This window comes from Strigops habroptila, chromosome 6 (assembly GCF_004027225.2).
Source record: "Strigops habroptila isolate Jane chromosome 6, bStrHab1.2.pri, whole genome shotgun sequence".
Classification (NCBI taxonomy): Eukaryota; Metazoa; Chordata; class Aves; order Psittaciformes; family Psittacidae; genus Strigops; species Strigops habroptila.
This window is the reverse complement of record NC_044282.2, coordinates 64359632-64380794: the sequence shown is the minus strand read 5'-3', so window position 1 is coordinate 64380794 and position 21163 is coordinate 64359632. Positions and strand designations below refer to the sequence as shown.

At 41.3% G+C, this 21163-nt stretch overlaps 1 protein-coding gene and 1 long non-coding RNA gene across 6 annotated transcripts in view; one reads left to right on the top strand and one right to left on the bottom strand.

Moving 5' to 3' along the window:
- LOC115609939 overlaps positions 1-3350 on the bottom strand; it is a 31100-nt gene extending 27750 nt beyond the window's left edge. Inside the window, exon 1 of the long non-coding RNA XR_003992051.1 lies at positions 3154-3350. This is a non-coding gene — a long non-coding RNA (uncharacterized LOC115609939). The remainder of the gene's footprint in view (positions 1-3153) is intronic.
- Positions 3351-4348: 998 nt separating this feature from the next.
- The window catches only part of GPCPD1 (glycerophosphocholine phosphodiesterase 1), a 44298-nt gene continuing 27483 nt past the window's right edge, over positions 4349-21163 (top strand). Inside the window, exons 1-4 of one of the 5 annotated variants that reach the window (XM_030490732.1) lie at positions 4349-4617; positions 13051-13136; positions 15586-15670; positions 16522-16606. In XM_030490732.1, the coding sequence (XP_030346592.1) occupies positions 13088-13136; positions 15586-15670; positions 16522-16606 (219 nt within the window). In that variant the 5' untranslated portion in view covers positions 4349-4617; positions 13051-13087. Of the gene's footprint in view, positions 4618-5230; positions 5251-6035; positions 6950-9454; positions 9511-11037; positions 11790-13050; positions 13137-15585; positions 15671-16521; positions 16607-21163 lie in introns of those variants that run through there. The other 4 variants (XM_030490734.1, XM_030490735.1, XM_030490731.1 and 1 more) reach the window with 4 other exon arrangements.

The window sequence follows — 21163 nt, the reverse complement described above, 5'->3', positions numbered from 1 at the left end:
GATACAGCAATCCTCTCAGTGCCAGAGAAATGGTCAGAAGTGTATTTTCAAGAATCAGTGATTTTACAGAAAGATTAAAAAAAAGCTAATGAGATACTGCCTGCCTAATGCTGTGCATTCATTTGCATAATTTTACCAGCTATTTTTATTCACAATAACCCATCAGAGCTGAAACAACTGCAGAAAAACCAAGTGCAGTAAACTAAGGAGCACCATTCATCTGAATACACACAGCTTTCCTCAGCTGTGAGCACTGGTGTCAGTATAACCACTTCACTGGAACTGATAACGCAAACTATGAAGGAGGAGGAAGTGCAGCTATAATTTGATGTTCACTTTCTAACTACTTACAGTATCAATGAAGCTTGATTTATAGGTTGGATGTATAATTCTGGCAACTGAAGAAAATATTACATTGGTTACAGAAATGGACATAAAACCTCAAAGGCATTTCCTAGTGCCTTTTTAGTATAGGTTTGCTAATGTATTCTATACACTAGCCTCAACCACTTGCTTCCAGCGCTTGAGCAAGTATTCTTGTCATTTACAAAACAACAGGCTGCATATGTCCCACCGGGCTTCACATCTCAACTACTATAGCCTTAAGGCTACTTTGGTATTCCATCTATGGTGCAAATCACCTCCAACCCTGCCTGCTTCAGACCCTACATCATGGGAGCAAGGTCCAGTTTTAAAGCAGCTTCTACAGTGTTTGGGGAGGCTGCATGCACATGGCATCTTTTAGATCTTTCTCTTCTGCTCAGCAACTTCATTGACAACAGTATCATCGCCAGAACAAAGCAGTCTGCCAGACAGTACTGGCTAAGTACTAATAATTCTTACTAAACTACTATAGTGGAAAGGGGAAAACATGCTCTCCAACACATGCACGCATTGTTTAAACAGAGTTTGTGTTTGCACACTTGAAACAGATCTTGTAGCTTTGTGTTTCTGGATTTCTTTGGGACTTCTGCAAACAGCAACTCAATTCAGCTCAGGTTGTATGATATAAAACCCCATTTTCTTCGTGTTTATTTTGTTGCTATGTAAACAAGGAAAGCAGACCACCAATCTAAACTTTTTGGACAGATGCTTAAGAAGAGTTCTATAAACTCAACTATGTGCTCTAATTACTCTACAGTTTAATATTATCTCGAGGAGTAGCTGAGACTTGCCTGCTGCGTCATGGCAAAGTAAGACCTTATCTGATCCAACCATATTGAAGCAACTCCTTAAGGAGGAGGAAAATAAAAAAGGACACTGGCAAACTTAATTAAATGTAGACTTTTTTTCAGGTTAAGCCAAGACATAACAGTATTTTTCATCCCACCCTTTTCCTACTTGCTGTGCACTGAGCACAAGCTTAGTCATCATGCTTAATTAGCTGGGTTTGGTTTATTCAGCAAGACCAAGGAGTGCAATGGAATTATGTACAGGAATTAAGTTATTAAAATTTATATTTCAGTGAAAGGCTTAAGAGCAAAGCAAGACGGGGATCTCACAGGTTGAGGCAGAGTAGAAAGCAGAAGACTTGCCTCAGCCCTACTGATGCAATCATGGTAACATTAATGGTTTAGAGAAAGGAATCATGCAGCTAAACAAAATCTCTTCCCTTTGAAAAGTCTTATCAATTACACATTGAAGAACATCATCTCTGATTTGACAAACTCAAGTTACCTTTAAAGAAAAAATTAGTCCTTGAAAGTTGCCATGACCAATTAATGCTGCTTAGAATCAGCGGTTTCTCTTAATGCAGCATAGAAATTCCTATTAACATTCTTTCCAAGTGAATATACACTATTTTAAGGTAACTGAAGAACTTAAAAATGATTTGACCAAATGTCAGCTTTTAGCTGAAAACAACCACATAAACTTAGAAGGAGAGAGAATTCTCTAAGCATTTCAATTGAGCTGATTACATTAGCTTCTGTTACCTCAGTGAAGAAGCAGGGAGATGTACATCTTTAAGAGAATAAACACATGAGTATTTCTTAAATCCATTTAGGGTCTGAACTGCAATTTTTAGCTATAATGAATTATTGTAGGAAATGCACTAATAGTTTTGACTAGATACAGGCATTTTTTGAAATAAACACTAGGGCTGAAAGAGACCAAGTGTTATACTTGTAGTTTTTAACAAAAATTTAATGGTACAATTTTATAAAATGACTGGCACCATATCACATTTTTGGAAAAATTTAACACACCACGGCATGTTCGAAAGTGTTCAATTCTATCCCAGCTTTACAACAAATTACAACTAATAAATCTTAAAAACAGGCAAGAGAAAACCAGTAGGCAATTACTCTTCTAAATAGTATTTTCTCTAAAGTTTCTTCTTCCCTTTCCTTCAGCTCACTGCTGGTTAGAGCTGTAGGAGTGATGGCTCCTAATGTTTACTTAATTACTAAGGGTTTGTAACTAGAGTAGTTCACATCCGTGTTTAACAAGATCCTCATTTTCCAACAAGCACTTTTCACTAACCCTCCCTCCTCCTTACCCAGAGGAATTCCTCTTGTTCTTTTGGCTTCAAAATAAACTGCTTTCAGCTTTTGCTTTTAGTGCATACCTTCCCCTACCATTTTTCCTTCAAGCAGGGTAGTCACATGCTGCAATGCTTACATAAAGACCTCAGCAATTCAGATGTATTACATACTTTTCTGGTGTAAAACATCTGATATTAACATTTATTTTCCCTACAACATCCAGGGCTGTGTCACAAATTACTTATGGCTGGATTTGCAGGGGACGAATGAATGGAAAATAGCTCTCCATTTAAAGACAGATGGAAGGAAGGCATAAAGCTCTACTCATAACTGTGCTAACTCCCAGCGCAGGACAGGATAAGTGGTTTCTCTGCATACTCAGACTGCAGCTTCTTTGTTAGCTGACGCAAGTTGTATAAAGCAGAAGCAAGTTACTTACCAAACTATTCATGCAAGTTTGTTATTAGAGTGAAAGGACTGGTCATATTCTCACAACTCCGTAACTCTGCTACAAAACAGAGAAAACAAGCTCCCTCAAAACCACAGAGGAAAATAGTTTCCCTTTATTTGCTAATGCTTTTTGGGTAAATTCCAGTGGAATACCATTTTTGTCATAAAATCAGGTCTCAGGAAGGCCATAAGGTCACAGTCCCAAACGCAACACTACCTTTTAGTGCAGCAAATCTCCCTGGGGTCTTCACCCAGTGGTCTCAGCTACCCTGAAACAGAGACAAATATCATGCTTAAACTTTGCCTGCAGCTTCAAAACTCCAGTGTGGGCATCCCCACATCAGTTTGTCTTGGTGCCATTGCTACGAAGACATGTTTTCAGCTGCACCACGAATGGCAGCTCTTTTGCTTATGCAGCTGGGCTTATGGGCAACCGGACCTGCGTAGAGGAAGAGGCAGAGCCTGTATGACAGCAGGGAGGCTTCCTGCGAGCCCCAACCCAGGTGTATGGCATCACGGGCACCAGCTCCTGCCACCCCATGTTTCAGCAGGTGACTGAGGCCACAGCCTGCTGGCAGGGCTGGAACAGCGGCTCAGGCAACACCTCAGGAAAATGCACATGGAGAGAGCTGGCCACCATCAAATCCACAGAGACTAAACCCTTCCAAGACAGGCATGCAGGCCTGCCCCTTCGTACCACAAAAAAAGCCATCACGCCCCTGATGCCATGAGCTCACAGCCCATCTGAGCCACTGAGACTCAAAGGTGCATGTAGGAAGCAGGGCTGCCTGTCCCCAGCGCAGCCCTCCCGCCCCCAGGCTGGGTAGCTGGGACTCAGCCTGAGGTAAGGCAACCTCCAGGGTAAAACGGTGCTAGTGGAAGCCCGCCTCACCTCAGCAAGGCCCCTATCCAGCTCGGCCTGTGGGGGCTGTGAGGCGGTATCAGGGGACGATTGATGCGTGCCCCTGTAAGAGCCTAAGGGGTGCCGGTCCGCGCCCCGGTGTCAACAGGGCGCTGGGGGAGCGGTGGCACACTCCTCGCGGGCATTCTGGGGTTGCGATGGGGGGGAGAGCCGCCGGAGCCTAACGCTGAGGAAAAGCGGGAGGGTAAACCTCACCTCCGCGGCGGCCAGGTGGCCACAAACCAGATCCCCCCCCCTCCCCTCAACCCCCCACAGCCGCTCAGCCCCTCAGCCGCGGCTCCCTCCACGCACCGCGCCTTTCCTTAGCCCCACCCCCTGAGCCTTAGCCCCGCCCCCTGAGCCTTAGCCCCGCCCCCTGAGCCTTAGCCCCGCCCCTGAGCCTTAGCCCCGCCCCCTGAGCCTTAGCCCCGACCTCAGGCGCCGGCCCGAGGCTTTCGAGGAAAAGCCCCGCCCTTCGTGCTCGCTTCTTATTGGCCGCGGCGGGGGAGGCGGGGACAAAGGCGCGGGCTGGGGTGTGTCGTCAAGGGGAGGTTACGTGAGGCTACTTCCTTCGCCCCGCCCCTCCGCGGTGCGGCCGGGGGCAGCTGGAACCGGTTGGCGGCCGTGCCGCCCCCTCCCCTCCCCCGCGCTGTCAGGCGGCCCTGGGCAGCGGCAGCGGCCGCGGACCCCGGCCGCGGGAGGAGGGGCAGGGAACGCGGGCGGTGCCTCCGGCAGCCCCGCATCAAACGGGTTGGGAGCCGTGGAGCGGCGCTTGGACAGGTCAGTTCGTGCTGCCGAGCCGGGTGTCGCGGAGGGGGTGTGCGGTGGCAGGGAGCGGTTGGTCGGTGCATGCCGCTGAGGAGGCCTGGAGGGGTTAGGGCGGGGGGTGCCGGTTCGCGCCCCGGTGTGGGGAGGGCGCTGCGGGAGCGGCGCCGCGCTCGCCGGGTGTCGGTTGGTGTGTGGTGACCAGGGATGGCGCTCGGCCCCGAGGGCAGCCGCGGGAAGGGCGAGTGGCCTCCGGAGGGGGGTGGCCGCGGCGGGGAGCGAGCGGCCGCGCGGCCCGGGGGCGCCCGAGGTGAGGCGGGGGCATTGTGCTGCCGGCGCTGCGGTGGCTCCGGCACCGGGTGAGCGTGGCTTGGCGGGCTGCCGCCCGCTCTGTTTATTTACGTCCCCGCCGAAAGCCCTCGCCCGGGGCGGTCCCGCGGCCGCTGCATTATGTAAGCGGCCGCGAGGCTGGGACGGGGCGGGCTTGGGGACGCGGCGCGCCGCCTCCCGGGCGGCAGCCGGGCGCTGTGTGGGGTGTGCGGGGCGGCAGCCGTACCGCGGCGGGCCGGGAGCGGACAGTAAGTCCCTGTCAGGCCGGCGGGGCGCGGCTGGCGGAACACCCTGCGGCACCGGTCGCATTCGCTTGGGGTGTGTGCGCTGCTCCGGTCTGCTCTTTGTCTCCGCTTTGGACTGAAAGGAACACGCTAGCAATGCTTACGGCTGGCGTTCTAGTGTGCTTGGTGTCACGGAGGCTAATAAGATAATGCTAGATTAACTTCATTACTTGCTTCCTAACCAGGCTGCTGCAGGAGGCGCAGCTTCATTTCCCTATTGTTTCTTTCTTTTTCCTTTTCAATCGATAGCATTGCAGGGCGTTTGTTAGTGTTTTAATTCATTAAAGCATGTGCTGTTAGATGGAGAGTAGCCTTCAAAGTATTTAAAACGTTAATGGTAGAGTGAAATAGTTAAGTGAAATAATTTTTTTTATCATAAAAGATACTTTTCCTTACAGATTTTTATATGTGTTCTAGCACTGTTGCCTGTAAAATAACTGTAGAAAATATATTAAAAAAAAAAATAAATCAGGGGAATACTGTGTCTTGAATAGAAGCTACTAAACTGCCAGAAAATTAATCTCTTAGTAAAGCAGTCTGCTCCTCAATAAAATGGATACAGGCTTTGAAAACCTTTTACAAAAAGTTGTTTGTTGCTGTGTTGAATACTGAGAGCTGTGGGGAGCGTTATGAATCTTATTAGTCTTTCCTAAGTGAAGAATATTAATGTGATCATAAAGAGCTTAATTACTACCTTGTAAAGGTCTTGTCAGCCACATGTTAGTAATGAACAACACCTCAGCAAAGAGAAATCAAACTGGTGCTGTTCTGATTTACTTTTTTAAGAACTTGTCTGTAGAACTGCTGTGACATAGCTAAGTCAGAAAAGTCTGCTTCATGGACAGGTATTTAAAGCATGCTGAAAACCATTAAGGTCTTTTTATTGAAAACAAAGCAGAGGCATTATAGGCAAACGTAGTATGTCAGGTAGGGATCTTGTGCTTGATTACCAGGGCTGGCTTGCAAATGTATAGTTAAATTGATACTGAAAATAGCATCTTAAAGGTATTTTTCTGTATGCTAATTTGATGCTGTTTCAGAAATAGTACTCAGGCTTTGCTTCTTTCTAAACATCAGCATAGCCCTATTGGTAAAATTCCTGCCTTTGAATCAGATCAGTGTGTCCAAATCTTGTATGCAAGTTTGTTTTCTGTCCGGTGTTAATACTGCAATGCAGTATGAGAGCTTCTGACTTTGTGACCGTCCTTTCTCATGCAGTCAAGGTGCGGGGAGCGGAAAAAGGGGAGGAGGTGGCAGGAAGAACCTTCTGGTTGGGTGAAAATGAAGGGGTTGATGCTGTAATGCTGTTTCTAAAAATTCTTCACTTGTTAGAGTGAATGTCCTGACAGGCGTATCCTCTGATCTTGTTCTAAAATCCAGGTGTTGTCAACTATTGTTACTTAATTTTATTACATACCTAATTTGTTGCTTTAGATGTGGTCTGTAATATTCTGATACCTTATTAGGACCAACCACAAGCAACAACATCTGTTCCTCATACTACAAGTCTAATTGGATTTGAATAGATGTCATTTAAATATGAAAGGTATAGTCTGAAGTAGTATTTTTATGCTCTAGAGTCTAATTCTGTAAGTAAAAATGACAAAACTGAGTCTTAAACCAGCAGTTTTGTGTGGTTAGGCTCATCTCTCCATTCAGCACAGCACCAGATCTGACGCATGGTCGTGGATTTTCTATTGCTGCATATAATACAGCTTTCAAGAAGGCAAAATGTAAGTGCAGTATCTTGTCTTGCAGTGCAAGGTAGTGTTCAAATGCAGGCTTCCTGAGGCAGGTTGCAGGGAGCTGTGGTGCCCTGCATTGGCCCCACTCCTGCCAGCGTGTGCACTCTCGGCTGTTGAATGACTTGGCTGGGACTGTGGCACCTTTCCCCTGCTTCAGGCTGGAACTGGACCTCTCCTTGGTGTTGATATGTCTCGTAAGTCTGCTTTTAAGGTGGAGAATGCCTGCTTAAAATCAGAAAAATAAAAGCAAAAATACTGCAGTCTTCTTGTCCTTACCCTTTTGATCTTTGTATGCAAAGAAAAAAAGGGAGTGATATTTTGAAATAATTGAACTTATGTTTGCTTTTTGCAGTGCCAGTAGTCTGCACTGTGGTCTGTGATGAAATGTGTGCTAACGGTATGGAACAGCCTGTTTGTGCACAGATGGTCTTTATTTTTCTGCAGATAACTAAGCAAAACCAGTAATACAGTGGTTGAAAATATTCTTACAGTAAGAACCAGATGTTTGAAAATATTAAAATGCATTCCAGGAATATCATGGCACTGAGGTACTGAGCTGTCTCATTTTAATTGAAAAATGCTATTAAGTACCAATAAAAAATGTATATACCTGGCTATCTTTAAAAAATTCACGAATTAGAAAGATGCTTTTGTAAGTTGTATTTCACCATCATTGAAAAATCTGTTTTATTATCCAGTCATCCTGAATGTTACCCAAGAGAGTTTTGGGTTGATAACTTAACATCAGAAATTCCTATTAATAGTTTATTAAATAGTGTGTTGGGGCTTTTTGAGGGGAAGAAAAGTCACACGGTATGTTTCAGTGTAAGTCTGCTGCTTTTTGGCTTTCTCATCAGCGTGTTGCCAGATGCTGACTATCCTCAATGGGCTAAGTCCATGCGAAAGGTCATGGTCTCATGATCTGGGTCATCTAGATTCTAGGAGCTTAAATGAAGTTGTTTACACTCCCATTAGCTGCATCCTAGAGAGGATAAAACTTGCAAAACTTTGGATCTCTTATGTACCAAAAGAGCAGCATTTTGTTTCTCTTTTGTTTTATGAGTTCTGATTAGTTAAATGGAAATGTTCCCTGTGTGTACCCCCAGTTTAGAAAGCTAGTGTAGACTTTACTGAGGCTTGGCCTGTTTGTCTCCCTTCTCTTCCATCATTAGATGTTAATGTATGTTTTTCTCCTGCTGCTGCTGAGTATAAACAACCATTCTGCAGCCCTTACAGCCAATTCTGTTGATAAAGTCAGATTTTCATTCAGATCTAGCTCAGTATAGTTGCTTAATTTTGAAAGCCTTCTGTCGATACAGCAAAAAGAAAGTTCAAGGCCTTCAGGTGTGTAGATCTCTGCAGTAGGAAAAAATGATCATATCATGCTTCAAGCCTGTCTCAAACACTGTCCTTACACCATTATAAGTCAGATCCTCAAAAACCTGTTCAAGTTGCTATTAAGAATCAACCTTGTGCCAAGGGAGAGTGTGTCATCTGGCTTTATGAATGCTCTGAATTTTTGAGTCTAAAATGTGTTCAGCGTTTGCAAGCTAGGCTCTTATATTGCAAGATTGTCCCAGATTACTTGGTGTATGTTTATCTAAGCCTGAAATACTGGGTATAAGATATGGGATAGCAAACAGCCAATACCTCTTAAATATATTAATACCCCTTAAAATATATTGCAAAGGTTAAGGAAATTAAGGGGGGAGTGTGTGTGAAGGGGTTTTGTATACCACCAGACCTGTAAGCCGCTAAGTTCAAATGAACTTCAATCTTGGAATTATTAAATTAAGTCTATGTTCTGGTATATTTTGACTACAGTGAAAAATTGTCTTGCCCATCTATGACTACCTTTGCTACGTCATTTTAGAGGGAAGCTGTGATATTTTAGTGCTGTTTAGTAGTTGTGTTATGCCAGAAGGAGGGCCTGAAATGTCATCTTTTCTCTTCTTCCAAGTGCCTTTAGGGGTCCACAGCTGTTTGCCTCCATCTTCTAGAAGTGCCTTTCTAGAATGAGGAGGGGAGAGCTTGTGTTCATTGTTATGTAGGGAAATACATTAACTCCTGTTGCTTTTGTACTCCTTCAGGTGCCCATGAGGAGGAGCAGATTGTGAAAGGAAAGCTTTATAGGCAATATTAGAACAAAGAGTACTTCTTTTTTTTTTTTTTTTTTTTTTTTTTTCCCTCTTCTGTTCAACCTGCTGGGTACTATGCTTAAATTCTTCATTGCTTTTCTTTTGGTGTATAAAGCCAAGTAAGTGGATTTCTGAAATTGCAGCATTCCCAGTTGCTTTTCTTCCTCTCGAAGACTATAAGGAGATCTTTGTGTTGTGGCAGGGGAACCAAGTTGCACATGACCCTACCTATGAGGCTGTTGATCTTGCCCCTGCTCTGGAAGCCTTGCAGACAGCCTATGGGTGAGGTTGCTTGGTGGGCAGGGTTACCTGAGTCAAGCTTTTAAAGGCAGGTTAGTACAGCCCCAGGACTCAGGGTGCTGCTGCTGTGCAGTCACCGTCTCCTTGGGAGGCCTCCAGAGGCTGTGAAAGGTAAGGGTTTGCTTTGCTCAAGGAGGAGAGTGTGAGAGAGACTTGAACTGTGACATGGCAGGGGAAAGAACATGTTTCTGTTAGACAAGCAAGAATCTAGGTAAAGAAACACTTTGGGGGTTTTGTTTTGTTGTTTGTTTGTTTTTAGTGAAGTGCTGATACCATTGTGTGAATGTCTACCTGGATGAAACCTTCTTCCCATGAGGAAATGACTGAGATTCAGGTGTTCATTGCTTGCTTGCATGTAGTTGCAGTCTGTAAAAGCTGACCAAGGGGAGGAAGTGGAACACAGGATGGGGGGCAATTGTTTGCACTTCGGATAGCATTTGGATGCCTGTAGTTGCAGCAAATGAGAATACAGCTTTCATGCTTTTGAACCCGAAGGTTGGTTTAAAATGGTTGTTGTGCAAGAACCTTTAGTTTGTAAATCTGCTTGGTTGGCTTTGTTAATATTTGCTGATTAGGCAGTGTTTAATATTTTCAATGTAACTGTTCTTAACTTGTTTCAGTTCCCCTAAGCAGACAGTTACCACTCTTTCAAGCTCAGGAGTCTCTGCATTCTTCCAAACAGTCCATTTTTATAGGTGTGGGGAGTGGAGAGGATTTTGCTGTTTTTTGTCAGCTGCTTTGGTGAGGCAATGCTGAAAATCTGAAGGAAGAAACATAGGATTTAAAAGATTGCCTGACACCTACCGGTCAGAGAGTTTGAATGTCTAGGATTTCTTACCATTTCCCTCCAGGAATTAAGTTACTGCCTCTTAAGGAACCATCGGTAGCTAGACAGCTAAACTTACGATTTTTTTTGTCCTAAATAAAGCATTTTTGTATTGTGTCTTGCAAGTACAGAATGCTTTATAAGTGCATGATAATATACAATATATGCTTTTTGTTAATGAATCAAGCCAATCTATTTTCTTTGCTGTGTGTTTCTGCTAGAAAAGATGTTTCTTCAAAACGAGGGGTAATACTTAGACCCTGAACATGGATGTCAGTGTAGCTGCAGTTCTGCTAGAAAAATCGTGCCTGTGTTTGGTGATGTAAACCAGAGTTTTTCTTCTCCTGATATACATCGTTTGGGCAGGTTGAGTGGGGCTTTGAGATAAAATGCCTTTTGAGCAGAATTTTAGACAACTTTAGAAAATCAGTTTATCAAAGTCTTAATACAGTTAACTACTGTTATATAGAAAAGTAGTAATCTTTTGCCAGGTGGTTTAAAAAAGCCTACAGATGTTTTGCAAGTAAGTGCATTGAATTTTTACAGGATTGGCTAAAAGCTTCATAGACTTAACAGGGTTTCAGACTTTTTTCTCTAGGAATGGATGGGCAGTTAATTTGAAGACAGACAGACATGCTGACTTTTGTCAATTTTGATTTTGAGTCTTGGGTGACATGATTTAGTGTGTGGTATCCCTGCCCATGTCAGCGGGGTTGGAACTAGATGATCTTAAGGTCCTTTCCACCCCTAACTATTCTGTGATTCTATGTTGCATTGGCTTTGGAAATGGCTTTTTTTACAAGGCAAAAGCCTGTTCTTGCTTTGGGGAAGTGGGTTCAGGCTTCACCTGCCACTTACCTGCTGTGTTTGGCAAGGCGTTTTCACCTACTTCATCTCCTCTTTGGCTCCTCTGCCTTTGCAATTAAAGGATGTCCAGGCAAGGACAAGTCAGTGAACGCAGCCAGGGCCTTCAACTATTCAGTGTCATCATAAATGCACACTAGTAGTTTATATTCTCTGCTTTAAACTGAGGATTTTCTTGTCATATGGGACCAGTTTCACAACTCCAATTTTAGTTTCAGCACTGAAACATGCTGCACTTCTGTGTCTATATATAACTGCTAAAAATAAATGCTAGAATGTGTCACTGTTAATGCACAGACCACCTAATGACACACATGTGACAAAGTTCATAATGGGTGTGCCTTTCATGGAATTCCTGTTAATTGAGTTTGTTTCCAGCTTCAGTAGTTTGGGATTTTATCATCTACAGAAATGTTATAAAAGATTACATGCAGAATTAGAATATGTGACCACAAACATCTATATTGCTGCTATTTTCTTGTTCTCATTTTAGCACTGAAAAGTCATCTGCCTTGACGTGGGGAAAGGGAAATAAGGGAGGAGAAAAAGGAATATAAAGTAAAGGCAGCAATAGTTAGAGAAGGGATAGATTGAAAGAGAAGATCCAGAAGAAAAATTGCAGGTGTTTAAACATCTTTTAAGTAACTCTGATTGCCCAGGAGGAATGAAGATTGGTTATGAGCTTTTCTCCGTCTATGTGGTATATCTGACTTTCTACAGCTCTTCTTGCTTTCTATAGCTTTTCTTGCTTCTGTTAAACTGCCCTGTGCCCTTTGAAGGCAAGGGCTTGTAGTAGAGCTAGTGAAAGGTAGGGTTTTTTTCTGTAGCGCTATTAGTTTTTCTTGTCATTATTATTAAAGCTGTTACTAAAGGATTGCTGACCAACATTGTACTAAAATAAAGTGCCTTTTTCCAGTTCAAAAATAGCAATAAAAACATTCTAATAAAGTGCTTTTTTCTGTGTTCAAAAATAGCGATAAAAATGTTCTACTTGTTTGGTTTAAAGCAAATCAAAACCAAAAAAAGCCCACAACAAAAAATACACACATCCACCCACACCCACCCCAGTGATATAAAGAAATAGATTAGTTGAGAGCATTGCAAAGATAATTTTGCATATAATTAGTATGATTATTTTGTGACCCATGTCCAAAGGAATATACTTGGGTGATGACAGTTAATCTAGCAACATATAGACTTGGACTTTGGTATGATTTCATAAATAATATAAAAAGATATGTTACATCAGTAGTGTTTCTGCTGTAATGGGGAGAGTGGGATTCTGCCAGCTTTTTTTTCCCATCAAGTTATTGTGTATTGGAGGAGGGTAGAAAATTGAAGCAGGGTCAGTCCTCCCACTGCTGTCCTGGCTATAGGCAGTCCTTTCCTGCTGCAGTGTTTTGAAGACTGCTTAGTGCTTCTAGTTGCTGGTGCTCCATGTGAAAGACTGGAAGTATTGGTAGGGGAGCAGAGTCCAAGGTGATGAACACCACCATAAAGGTGGTAGTGGTTGTCTGTGAAAGCTTTCTTGTATTCTGAAGAGGATGCTAAATAATCGCATAGATGAGACAGTCAGAAGTTACTGCTTTCCAAAGGTCATCATCTTAAATGTATTATAATTTCCAGTGGCCTCTTTGGGAGCAAAATCAGTCAAAACAGGTTTTTGAAAAATTCTAGCATAAAACTGATGAATGCTGCATGATAGTGATACTTCCATATGGTATTGATTTAGTTGTCTTTTTTTCGAGCCAGTGTCGCAACAGTGTCTTCTGCAGCTGGATGCTGTTTTTTGTGGCTGCTGCTGGTTTTAAAGACTTCTCTATTCTTACTGTTCACTCGCAGTAACATCACTAGTGGCTCACTTCCCTATAAGTGGTGGGATCTATTTCCTGTTATTTAGGACAGCAACAGATGTAGTGCACTGTTTCTGAAAGGCAATATTTTTTTTTCTCCCACTACAGGAGATTTCAGCCATCCTGAGACGGAAGTTCTGCAGTTATGACCTCTTCTCAAGTCACTTTTGCAGTAAGAGGACCATCAGTACCAGGTACTCAAATTGTGCTGTCTCCTTTCTTTTTTTATATGGTGGATAAGAAAACTGAAGAAAACTGAATGTTGAAAGGCTGCCTTGCCTGTTTTCCTCATGGGAAAAAGAACACGTCAGTTCAAACATAAAAATAAATCCTTGTATAATACATTAATAAAAAATTTACATAGGAATTTGAAAATGAGGTTTGAGAATTAATTTTTACCTTTTTCTTCAAGCAGCAATTTCATAGTATGCTAGAGATTTTGATGCCGAAATTTTTATTTTTAAAAGCAGTGTTCTGTCTGTAACTTTTTATTCCATGGAAATGAGTATTTATGTTCTGAACCAGGCTTGTCAAGCGTGCATTGACCTGTTCTGTTTTTCAGTCTGTTGCTTCCACAGTTGTAATGGCACTGATACTAACAAAGTTGACTTTGCACGTGTAACTTTTTCTCGTACTGATAATATCCACGAAAAAATAAATGATTGGGGAGAACTAGATCCTGTCTCACTAGCAGGTTACAAAGAATTGTCTGGAAATACCATATGTATAGCATACAGAGGTGACACTGAAGGCTGCTTCTGCTTATGACAATATTGCTACTGCTGCTTTTGACTGGGAGGAAGAGCTTTGAGATGCAGCAGTGGCAAGATGCGATCTTGTGAAAGAAGAGAGGTTTTCAGAGCTATCAACAGTTCTACGAACAGCAGAATTTGAGGTTATTTAGAAATGTCATGTACTGATTCTGTCAGATCACCATGGTGATCTGTCAGATCACCATAGTTGGTGAAACAGGAACCCTTACCTTGAGCGCTAACCTGCTCTCTGTGTTCTCATCACTGTCCCTTCCTGTTGATGTTAAAGCCAGGCTAACTGGCAGGATAAAAGAGCATCACCAGCATAGGAATAATGCTTTGACTCACTCCCTCTTGCTAAACCACTTTGGGAGTCAACACTGGTTATGAACTGACATAAGGCTTTTACATATTTGTAACATGCAGTGCTTCATTTTTACCTCATTGTAGCGGAAGGAAGAGGGTCACTGGTTACTGGCTGTGACTCCTTTTAGGTTTTCATCAGGACGCAGGCCCATACCAAGAGGCCGCAAGGTGGCCAAAGGTTAGTTCTTACGAAAGAAAAACTGGAGCTTCTAGCTCCCATCTATACACTGCTCAACAGAGCTGGCCCAAGCAGAGAGATTGCAATATCAGTGATGCTGTTGCAAGCTTTGAGACTGGGCAGAAGCCTTGGAGTAGCTTCCTCTTTGCTGTAGCTGAAGGAGCTCTGCCAGTAGCAGCATTGGATTACCTGGGAAGGGGAGGGGAGAAGTTGAAGACCCCTGAACTTAAACCACAAAACCAAACTCCGCTGAGTTTAGAATTGCCTTTGGAAAGGCTGTTGCAGTTTATCATGCATTTCACTTGTGCCTTGTGGGATGATGTAAACAGCATTTTATGAATCCTGGTTCAGCCTTGCAGTGTAACTGTCCAAGTGAGTTTAGGGGTGACTGCATCTTATTCAAATGTTGCCTTTTGTGTGTTGTACTTTGAGTGATAAGTATTCACTGGATGTTCACCCATGTTCATTTAAAAATGAAGGCCAGAAAACTGTTCTAACCACCTGCTACTCAGAGGAGTATGATTTAGATGGCACTTCAGAGTTTAGCTGGCATGTACACTAAGGTTTACTAAATGCTGCTATTTTAAAGGGATATTAAAAGAATTTTAGCTTCTCTTTAGTATCTTCAATCAGAAATTCTAACTGTGTGGTATTTAGGTGGTCTTCCCTCTCCCCTTTATCTCCTCCTTGCAAAACCAAACCATAATATGCCTCAGTACAGAGTGGAACAGGTAAAGCACCTGACCTAGGCAATTGCGTGCAGTGAATTGTGTAGTAAATATACAAATGGTCTTTGTCTGCATAGGTCTGCTTACAGCGAGCATCCAAAAAGCTTAATCTAATCCTCCTCAATAAATTGGATCAAAAAAATTTATAAAAAAAAATAAATTACTGCAGATCAAGATGTTCTCTAAAATAATTTCAGTAAACTGTTTTTAGGAACAAATTGTCTTACTTAATTCCTGGCTTTTGTAAATCCTTCCCTCCCCTCTGAATTCTTGGGTCTGCAAGGGTTTCTTTCATAAGCAGTCCTGGTGGTCTCTCTTACTAGATTAACCTGTAAAACTGGAAAAAATGGACGTGATTGGAGAGGCTTCCTCAAAACTAAAAAGCCTAGTTCCTCTGTCAGTGAGATCCTTATGATGGTGAAGAAAATGCTGTTGTTTTGGGTGGGCGAAAAAATGCCTTTCTGCCTTTCTGAACCAGAAAGAGGGAGTTTAGATGGATGACTCTGGGGTGTATGTTTAAAATATTTGAAAGTTTGACCATGTAGGCTATACTTCTTAATTCCATATATGCTCGAGTAATGATGATTGTGGGGTTCTTCTGTTTGGGTTGTTTTTTTAGGAGAGGTTTTTGCAATATGCGGGAGCTGCAGTACTTTGGGAAATTGGAATCCACAACTTGCAGTGGTCCTCCAAACTGATGACCAGTGAGTTGGGTTTGGGGGGTTTTTATTTGTTCCCTTTGAAGTAGCTGGAGTTCTGGACCAACAAGCTTATTCTGGCTTTGAGTTTGTAAGCTACTGAGTAAAGTTATACCGTTTAGTAAAATTCTTGTGTTGAACATTTTTTATGTTTAGGAATGTGTCTAAGAAAATGTTTACCTTGGGTATTCTTTTCTAGTTACAAATGATGCTTCAACCGTTGTGACTGGCATATTTCAGTAGTTTAGTTGTAGACATTTTGAGCAAGAAACTGCTATGGATAATTCTCAGTCCCAGAACTATACAGCAAATTGCAGGAGACATTTGTAATCACAGAATCATATAATGTTTATTTTTTTTAACCTATACAATACATTATCTGAACTATAAAGGGATGGGGAGAAGTGGTTTGTGTGTATATAAACATGACTGTATGAGAAGAAAGTTTAAATGCAGCAGAGGAATTCAGCGTTTTCTTAAAATGGTACCCAGCCTGTCACTGTTTGTATGATGCAGGAAAATAGGGCTTGCAGGATGTATTTATAATTCTGTCAGTGACTTGCTGTGTGGTCTTGAATGAGTTCCTGAATTATTTCATCATGTTTTCCCCATCTGTTAAATGAGGATGAGAATTCTTGCTCCATTAGAGCACTTCAGATGTCGAGATTAGAAAGTGCAATTTCAGTTTAAGTATTATTGTGCTTTGTGCATGTTTGGCTAAGTTACCTTGTAAAAATATTTCTTGCACCAGTATGCCAAACTGTATTTTGGAATATCACTTAGGACAGACATATGTCTGAGGTGCTGTTAGGCTGTATTTGGAAACTGTTTTGTTCTTGTTTTCTTTTTCCCCACAGTGAATTATGGAAAACCACTGTAGAGCTTCCTAGAGGAGTTCCTGTTTGCTATCGGTATTTTAAAGGGTACTTCCTAGAACCTAAGGTATGTACAACCTTTTCTATTTTAAGTTGGCTCATCCCTAGTAAAAAAATTGCCTTATTTGAAGTAAAAAGGATTTTCTGAGTTAAACTTGAGTTTTTAGAAATAAATCTTAAATTGCAACATATGAAACATTAAAGCACTTGTGGAAATACAAGCAGTTCACTTCTGGAAATACATGACCATATGCCATTATTTTTGTTAAATTGTCTTCTGGTCTTTTACCAGTGTTAGTGTGTTAAAAATTGCAGTGATAGTGAAATGCCTGACATGGTTATAAAGCTTACATGATATGGTGAAGTTCTCATTAGTTATAGTAGGGCTATAACGACTCGTACATTTATAATTGAATATGGACTTCAGCAAGGCAAGGATCTCTAACATGGAAGTAAGTGATAGCAAGAGAAAAATGGTTAATGTGAGCAGGTGGATTTAAATTTGCCAAATCTGCTACAGATTTTGAAATTACTGTGGAATTTTTGTGGTGAAGCATGAGAAGTATTAACTAGCTTTTGTGCTGCATAATTAACCTGTGTTAATCTCTTGGAGGGAAAAGGTGAAACAAGGAATGGGGCATCCCAGGGTTTTGTCTAGGTTTGTATATAGGTATTTGCATGACTGAGGTGAGGGGGAACCCAGGAAACAGACCCAGATGTGTTTTTACAGGTACTGATGTCAGTGTTGCATGTGAGTTGAATGTATGTGGTAGTATTCTGGTCTGTAACAATTGTACTGGGTAAGTACGATTCAGCCTACTTACCCTTCAGACCAGGGATGAGAGTGCATCCAGAAAAAAGTTGGACTAAGTTGGGAAAATAAGCACTACTCTTTAATTGGTTTTATTAATAACGAGTAATAATGGTAAGAAATAACTCATTTAAAGCTATCTTTGCTGTATTTCTTACTCTATTAATATCCTGTAGATATTCACCCTGAGCTTTAGGTCTTCATTGAAATTGGGATTATGAAGGCTGTATGTGCAAAGAAGTTATAGAATCATCTGGTCTATACCTTCTATGTATTTTAAATTACTGTCAAGAGTGTGTAAGTGTGTGTCAGCTGGACTAGCCTTTCTTTCACTGGAGAAAATATTTGACAGAGGTATCATCTCTGTGAAGGATACTAATTTTAAATGAAACCCGATTCCGTCTTTTATTATAGCATGTGAAAATAGTCTAATCTGAAACTGATGTTTAAGTTGTTATTCTGAGGCAAAAGAAGAGAAGGCCAATAATAGATTTCTTTTTCTGAGGCCAAAAGTAGATCAGTTCTTACAGCCTACCAGCTCTTATGTTTTTCACAGATGCCTGTAAGTTTAAAATGTAAGCAATAGCACACTAGAAAAAGCATGCTTAGTGAGAACAGATGGGCAGAAAACATGCTCATAGACAACACAATTTCTGTTTTAACATTTGAAAAAGTTTACAATATGTATTGGTGAGTGTGTTTCTTTAAGTAGGTGCTCTGTATCGTGCACGCTTTATGTACCGTGTGATGCAGAGTCTGCCAAGGTAAGTATAAATTTTATGGAATACAGCGTAAAGAGCTACTATATATAAAAAGGAGTAAAAAAAAGAAAACCACCCTGCAAAACAAAGTGTGAATTGCCAGGGTAAATGGTTATCCATTTAGCGATGTCTAGCCTGTACCTGTTAAGTACACAGGGCTTTATTTCTTATAACACAAAGTCTTCTGAAGAAAAGAATTCCAGCTACAAATGTTTTCTTCCTCTTTTTGTAAATTTTTGGAGGAACAATAAAAAAGCAGGATCCCTTAGTTCTAACAGAAATATAATGCACAGTATAGCGCAAATGAGACACTGTATGGAGGACTTTAGCATTAACAACTCTGATAAGGAAAAGGTACTTCTAAGTTAAATCATTCTGGATAGTCTTAAATATGTTAAAGTCAGAATATATGGATTTGACACCACAATTGAGTAAATCATGCTGAAGATGGATCCAGTTGAAGCTAGCGTTGCCTCCTTTCCAGATCAACTGCATCTTTGAGGATGCTTGAGATGGATGTGGTGGGAAAGCTGGGGGTGATACATAGTTACACAGAGAAATAGTTCTCATATTATTCAAAATATTGCTATGGCCTAGATGTGAAAATAAATATAATCACATTTTTTGGGGAAAAAAACCCCACCATAACAAATAAGAAAGTCTTTTCCTCATCTCCCTTTAAAAGTAATTTCATCTGTTAAATTATTTTTCTTGAAAGATAGTACAATGTGATGGGCAGTTTAGTTTGTTTGCGCTGAAGCCCTTCACTATTGACATGATTGTGCTTACATAAATTTTTTACTTAATATAGTGAAATTTGTAGAACTTTTGTGTAAATGAATGTATATACAAAGAGCATTTTACAAAAAATTGGTGCAAGTCTTTGCTCCTGCATATCAAGAGCTTTTACTATATTGTAAGCATGTTAAGTATAAGTCATCTTAAGCATTTTTAAAGTAAATACATTCACTTGATGAAATAAGACACTAGTTTAAACTGTTTTGCTTGAGGTTTATTTGTTCCTTAAACATAGTCCAGTACCACTTACCCTGTTGTGAAGATATTCCCATATTTTATTCTACACATACTATCTGCTGGGGGGTGAGGGGGGTGTGAGACACACCAAGCACCCCTTATGTGGAATTTGAGTCTTCTGTATACTGTATGTTTTAGAAGAATGTTTTCATATGTGTTGTTTGCATCATGCATCTTTGAAGACTTTAGTAAGGTAAATACATACCTTACTCATTAAGCTGTGTTCTATATTTATTTTTCCAACATTAAATAAGCATGTAAGTTTAGATGGTTTATTTCAAGGGAAGTGTGAAAGAACTAAGCTATCCGTGCATGTAGCAGGACTTTTAAAAGTAGATTGTGAACATTTTTCACACTTGTGGGAATATTGCTTAATTATAGAGGTTTCAAATGAGGCTTAAATTTACATTTCCTAAAATGTAAATAAATCCATTTCATGCATGGAATATAGTAATAAAGGTGAAGCTTAGATCTAGACTAAGTAATTCTTTTAATATCAGAATGCCTTAGAAAAGCTTTTGCTAGACTAATAACCCATTAACCTGATAGTAACAGAAGAACACCTCTGCCACGACGCACTGAGATGGCAAACTGTGTGTTAAACTGTTCTTAGAAATACTAGAGCTAAAAAAATCTCTATTTAGCTCAGGACTTCCTGGCAAGTGACTTATATGTGCTGTTGCCTTACAAAGTTATGATGGCTGAATGACTTTAGTTGATGGTTTGGTTTTGTGCTTAATTATTGTCTCTTACATGGTACAGAAATCCAGAGAGATTTTTGTTAGAAATCCTGCACTGGCAGTTCAGTGTAATTCACTTGGCTGTTTCATGTTCTTGAAGTAGGTTAATATTCTTGACACATAGTTTTAAGAAGTGCAGTTGGATAAAAGCAGTTGGGTAGTGTTCTTAAGATCATATTTTCTTTTCCCTGATGCCTACTCTGTTATGTTGCTTCGGATCAGGAAGTCTGGAACTGGCCTTCTGAATTACAATTTAAATATCTACCAAAGTGCTTTCATGTTTTAATTGTACTGAGCACACAAGCACTTCATGTAAGAAAATTCTTGAATATCTTTTAAGAGCTTTAAAATTGCATCAGATGTTCAGCTAAATACAAATCAAGCAACATAGTTTTTACTTTAAAAAGAAAAATCTTTGCTTTAAAAAGAAAAATCTCTGTTCTAGTAGAGAGAGATCCATGCCATACAGTGCCCCTTACTATAATCTCAGAGTACTGCCCACTCGAATGCTTGATTTGGATTGGCCTTTTGAAACTGTCCTAGCAGAGGCTGACTCCTTAGGTAACCTTACCATACTGTGACTGCTGATGACACATTGTTAACTTCTGCTCCAGGCTGATCTGAACTGGGCTGTTGTTCAGATGTGGTCAGGATATGGCACTGAAATTACCTCAGATTTTAACCTCATGGTAACGCTGACTTCTGTTACATGGGATTAAAACATTATTTAAACACCTATAAACACCAAGATGGGTTGAGCAGGGATTGTGAGAGGTCTCACAGTCACATCTGTACCTGTTTTTTTCCGGGTAGTTTCCTTGGGTTTTTTTAGTATGGAAAGTGCTTGAGGGTTTCTGGGATTAAGTCATAGAATCACAGAATGGTTTGGGCTGGAAGGGGCCTTAAACTTGTCTAGTTCCAACCCCTCTGCCATGGGCAGGGACACCTTCCACTAGACCAGGTTGCTCCAAGCCCCGTCCAGCCTGGCCCTGAACACTGCCAGGGATGGGGCAGCCACAGCTTCTCTGGGCAGCCTGTGCCAGGGCCTCATCATCTTCTTAGTAAAGAATTTCTTCCTAATGTCTAATCTAAATCTCCCCTCTGTCAGTTTAAAGCCATTCCTCTTTGTCCTGTCACTACAGGCCCTTGTCAAAAGTCCCTCTCCAGATTTCCTGTAGACTCCCTTTAGGTATTGATTTCCCCAGAGCCTTCTCTTCTGTAGGCAGAACAAGCCCAGCTCAGCCTGTCTCCATAGCAGAGGTCCAGCCCTCTGAACA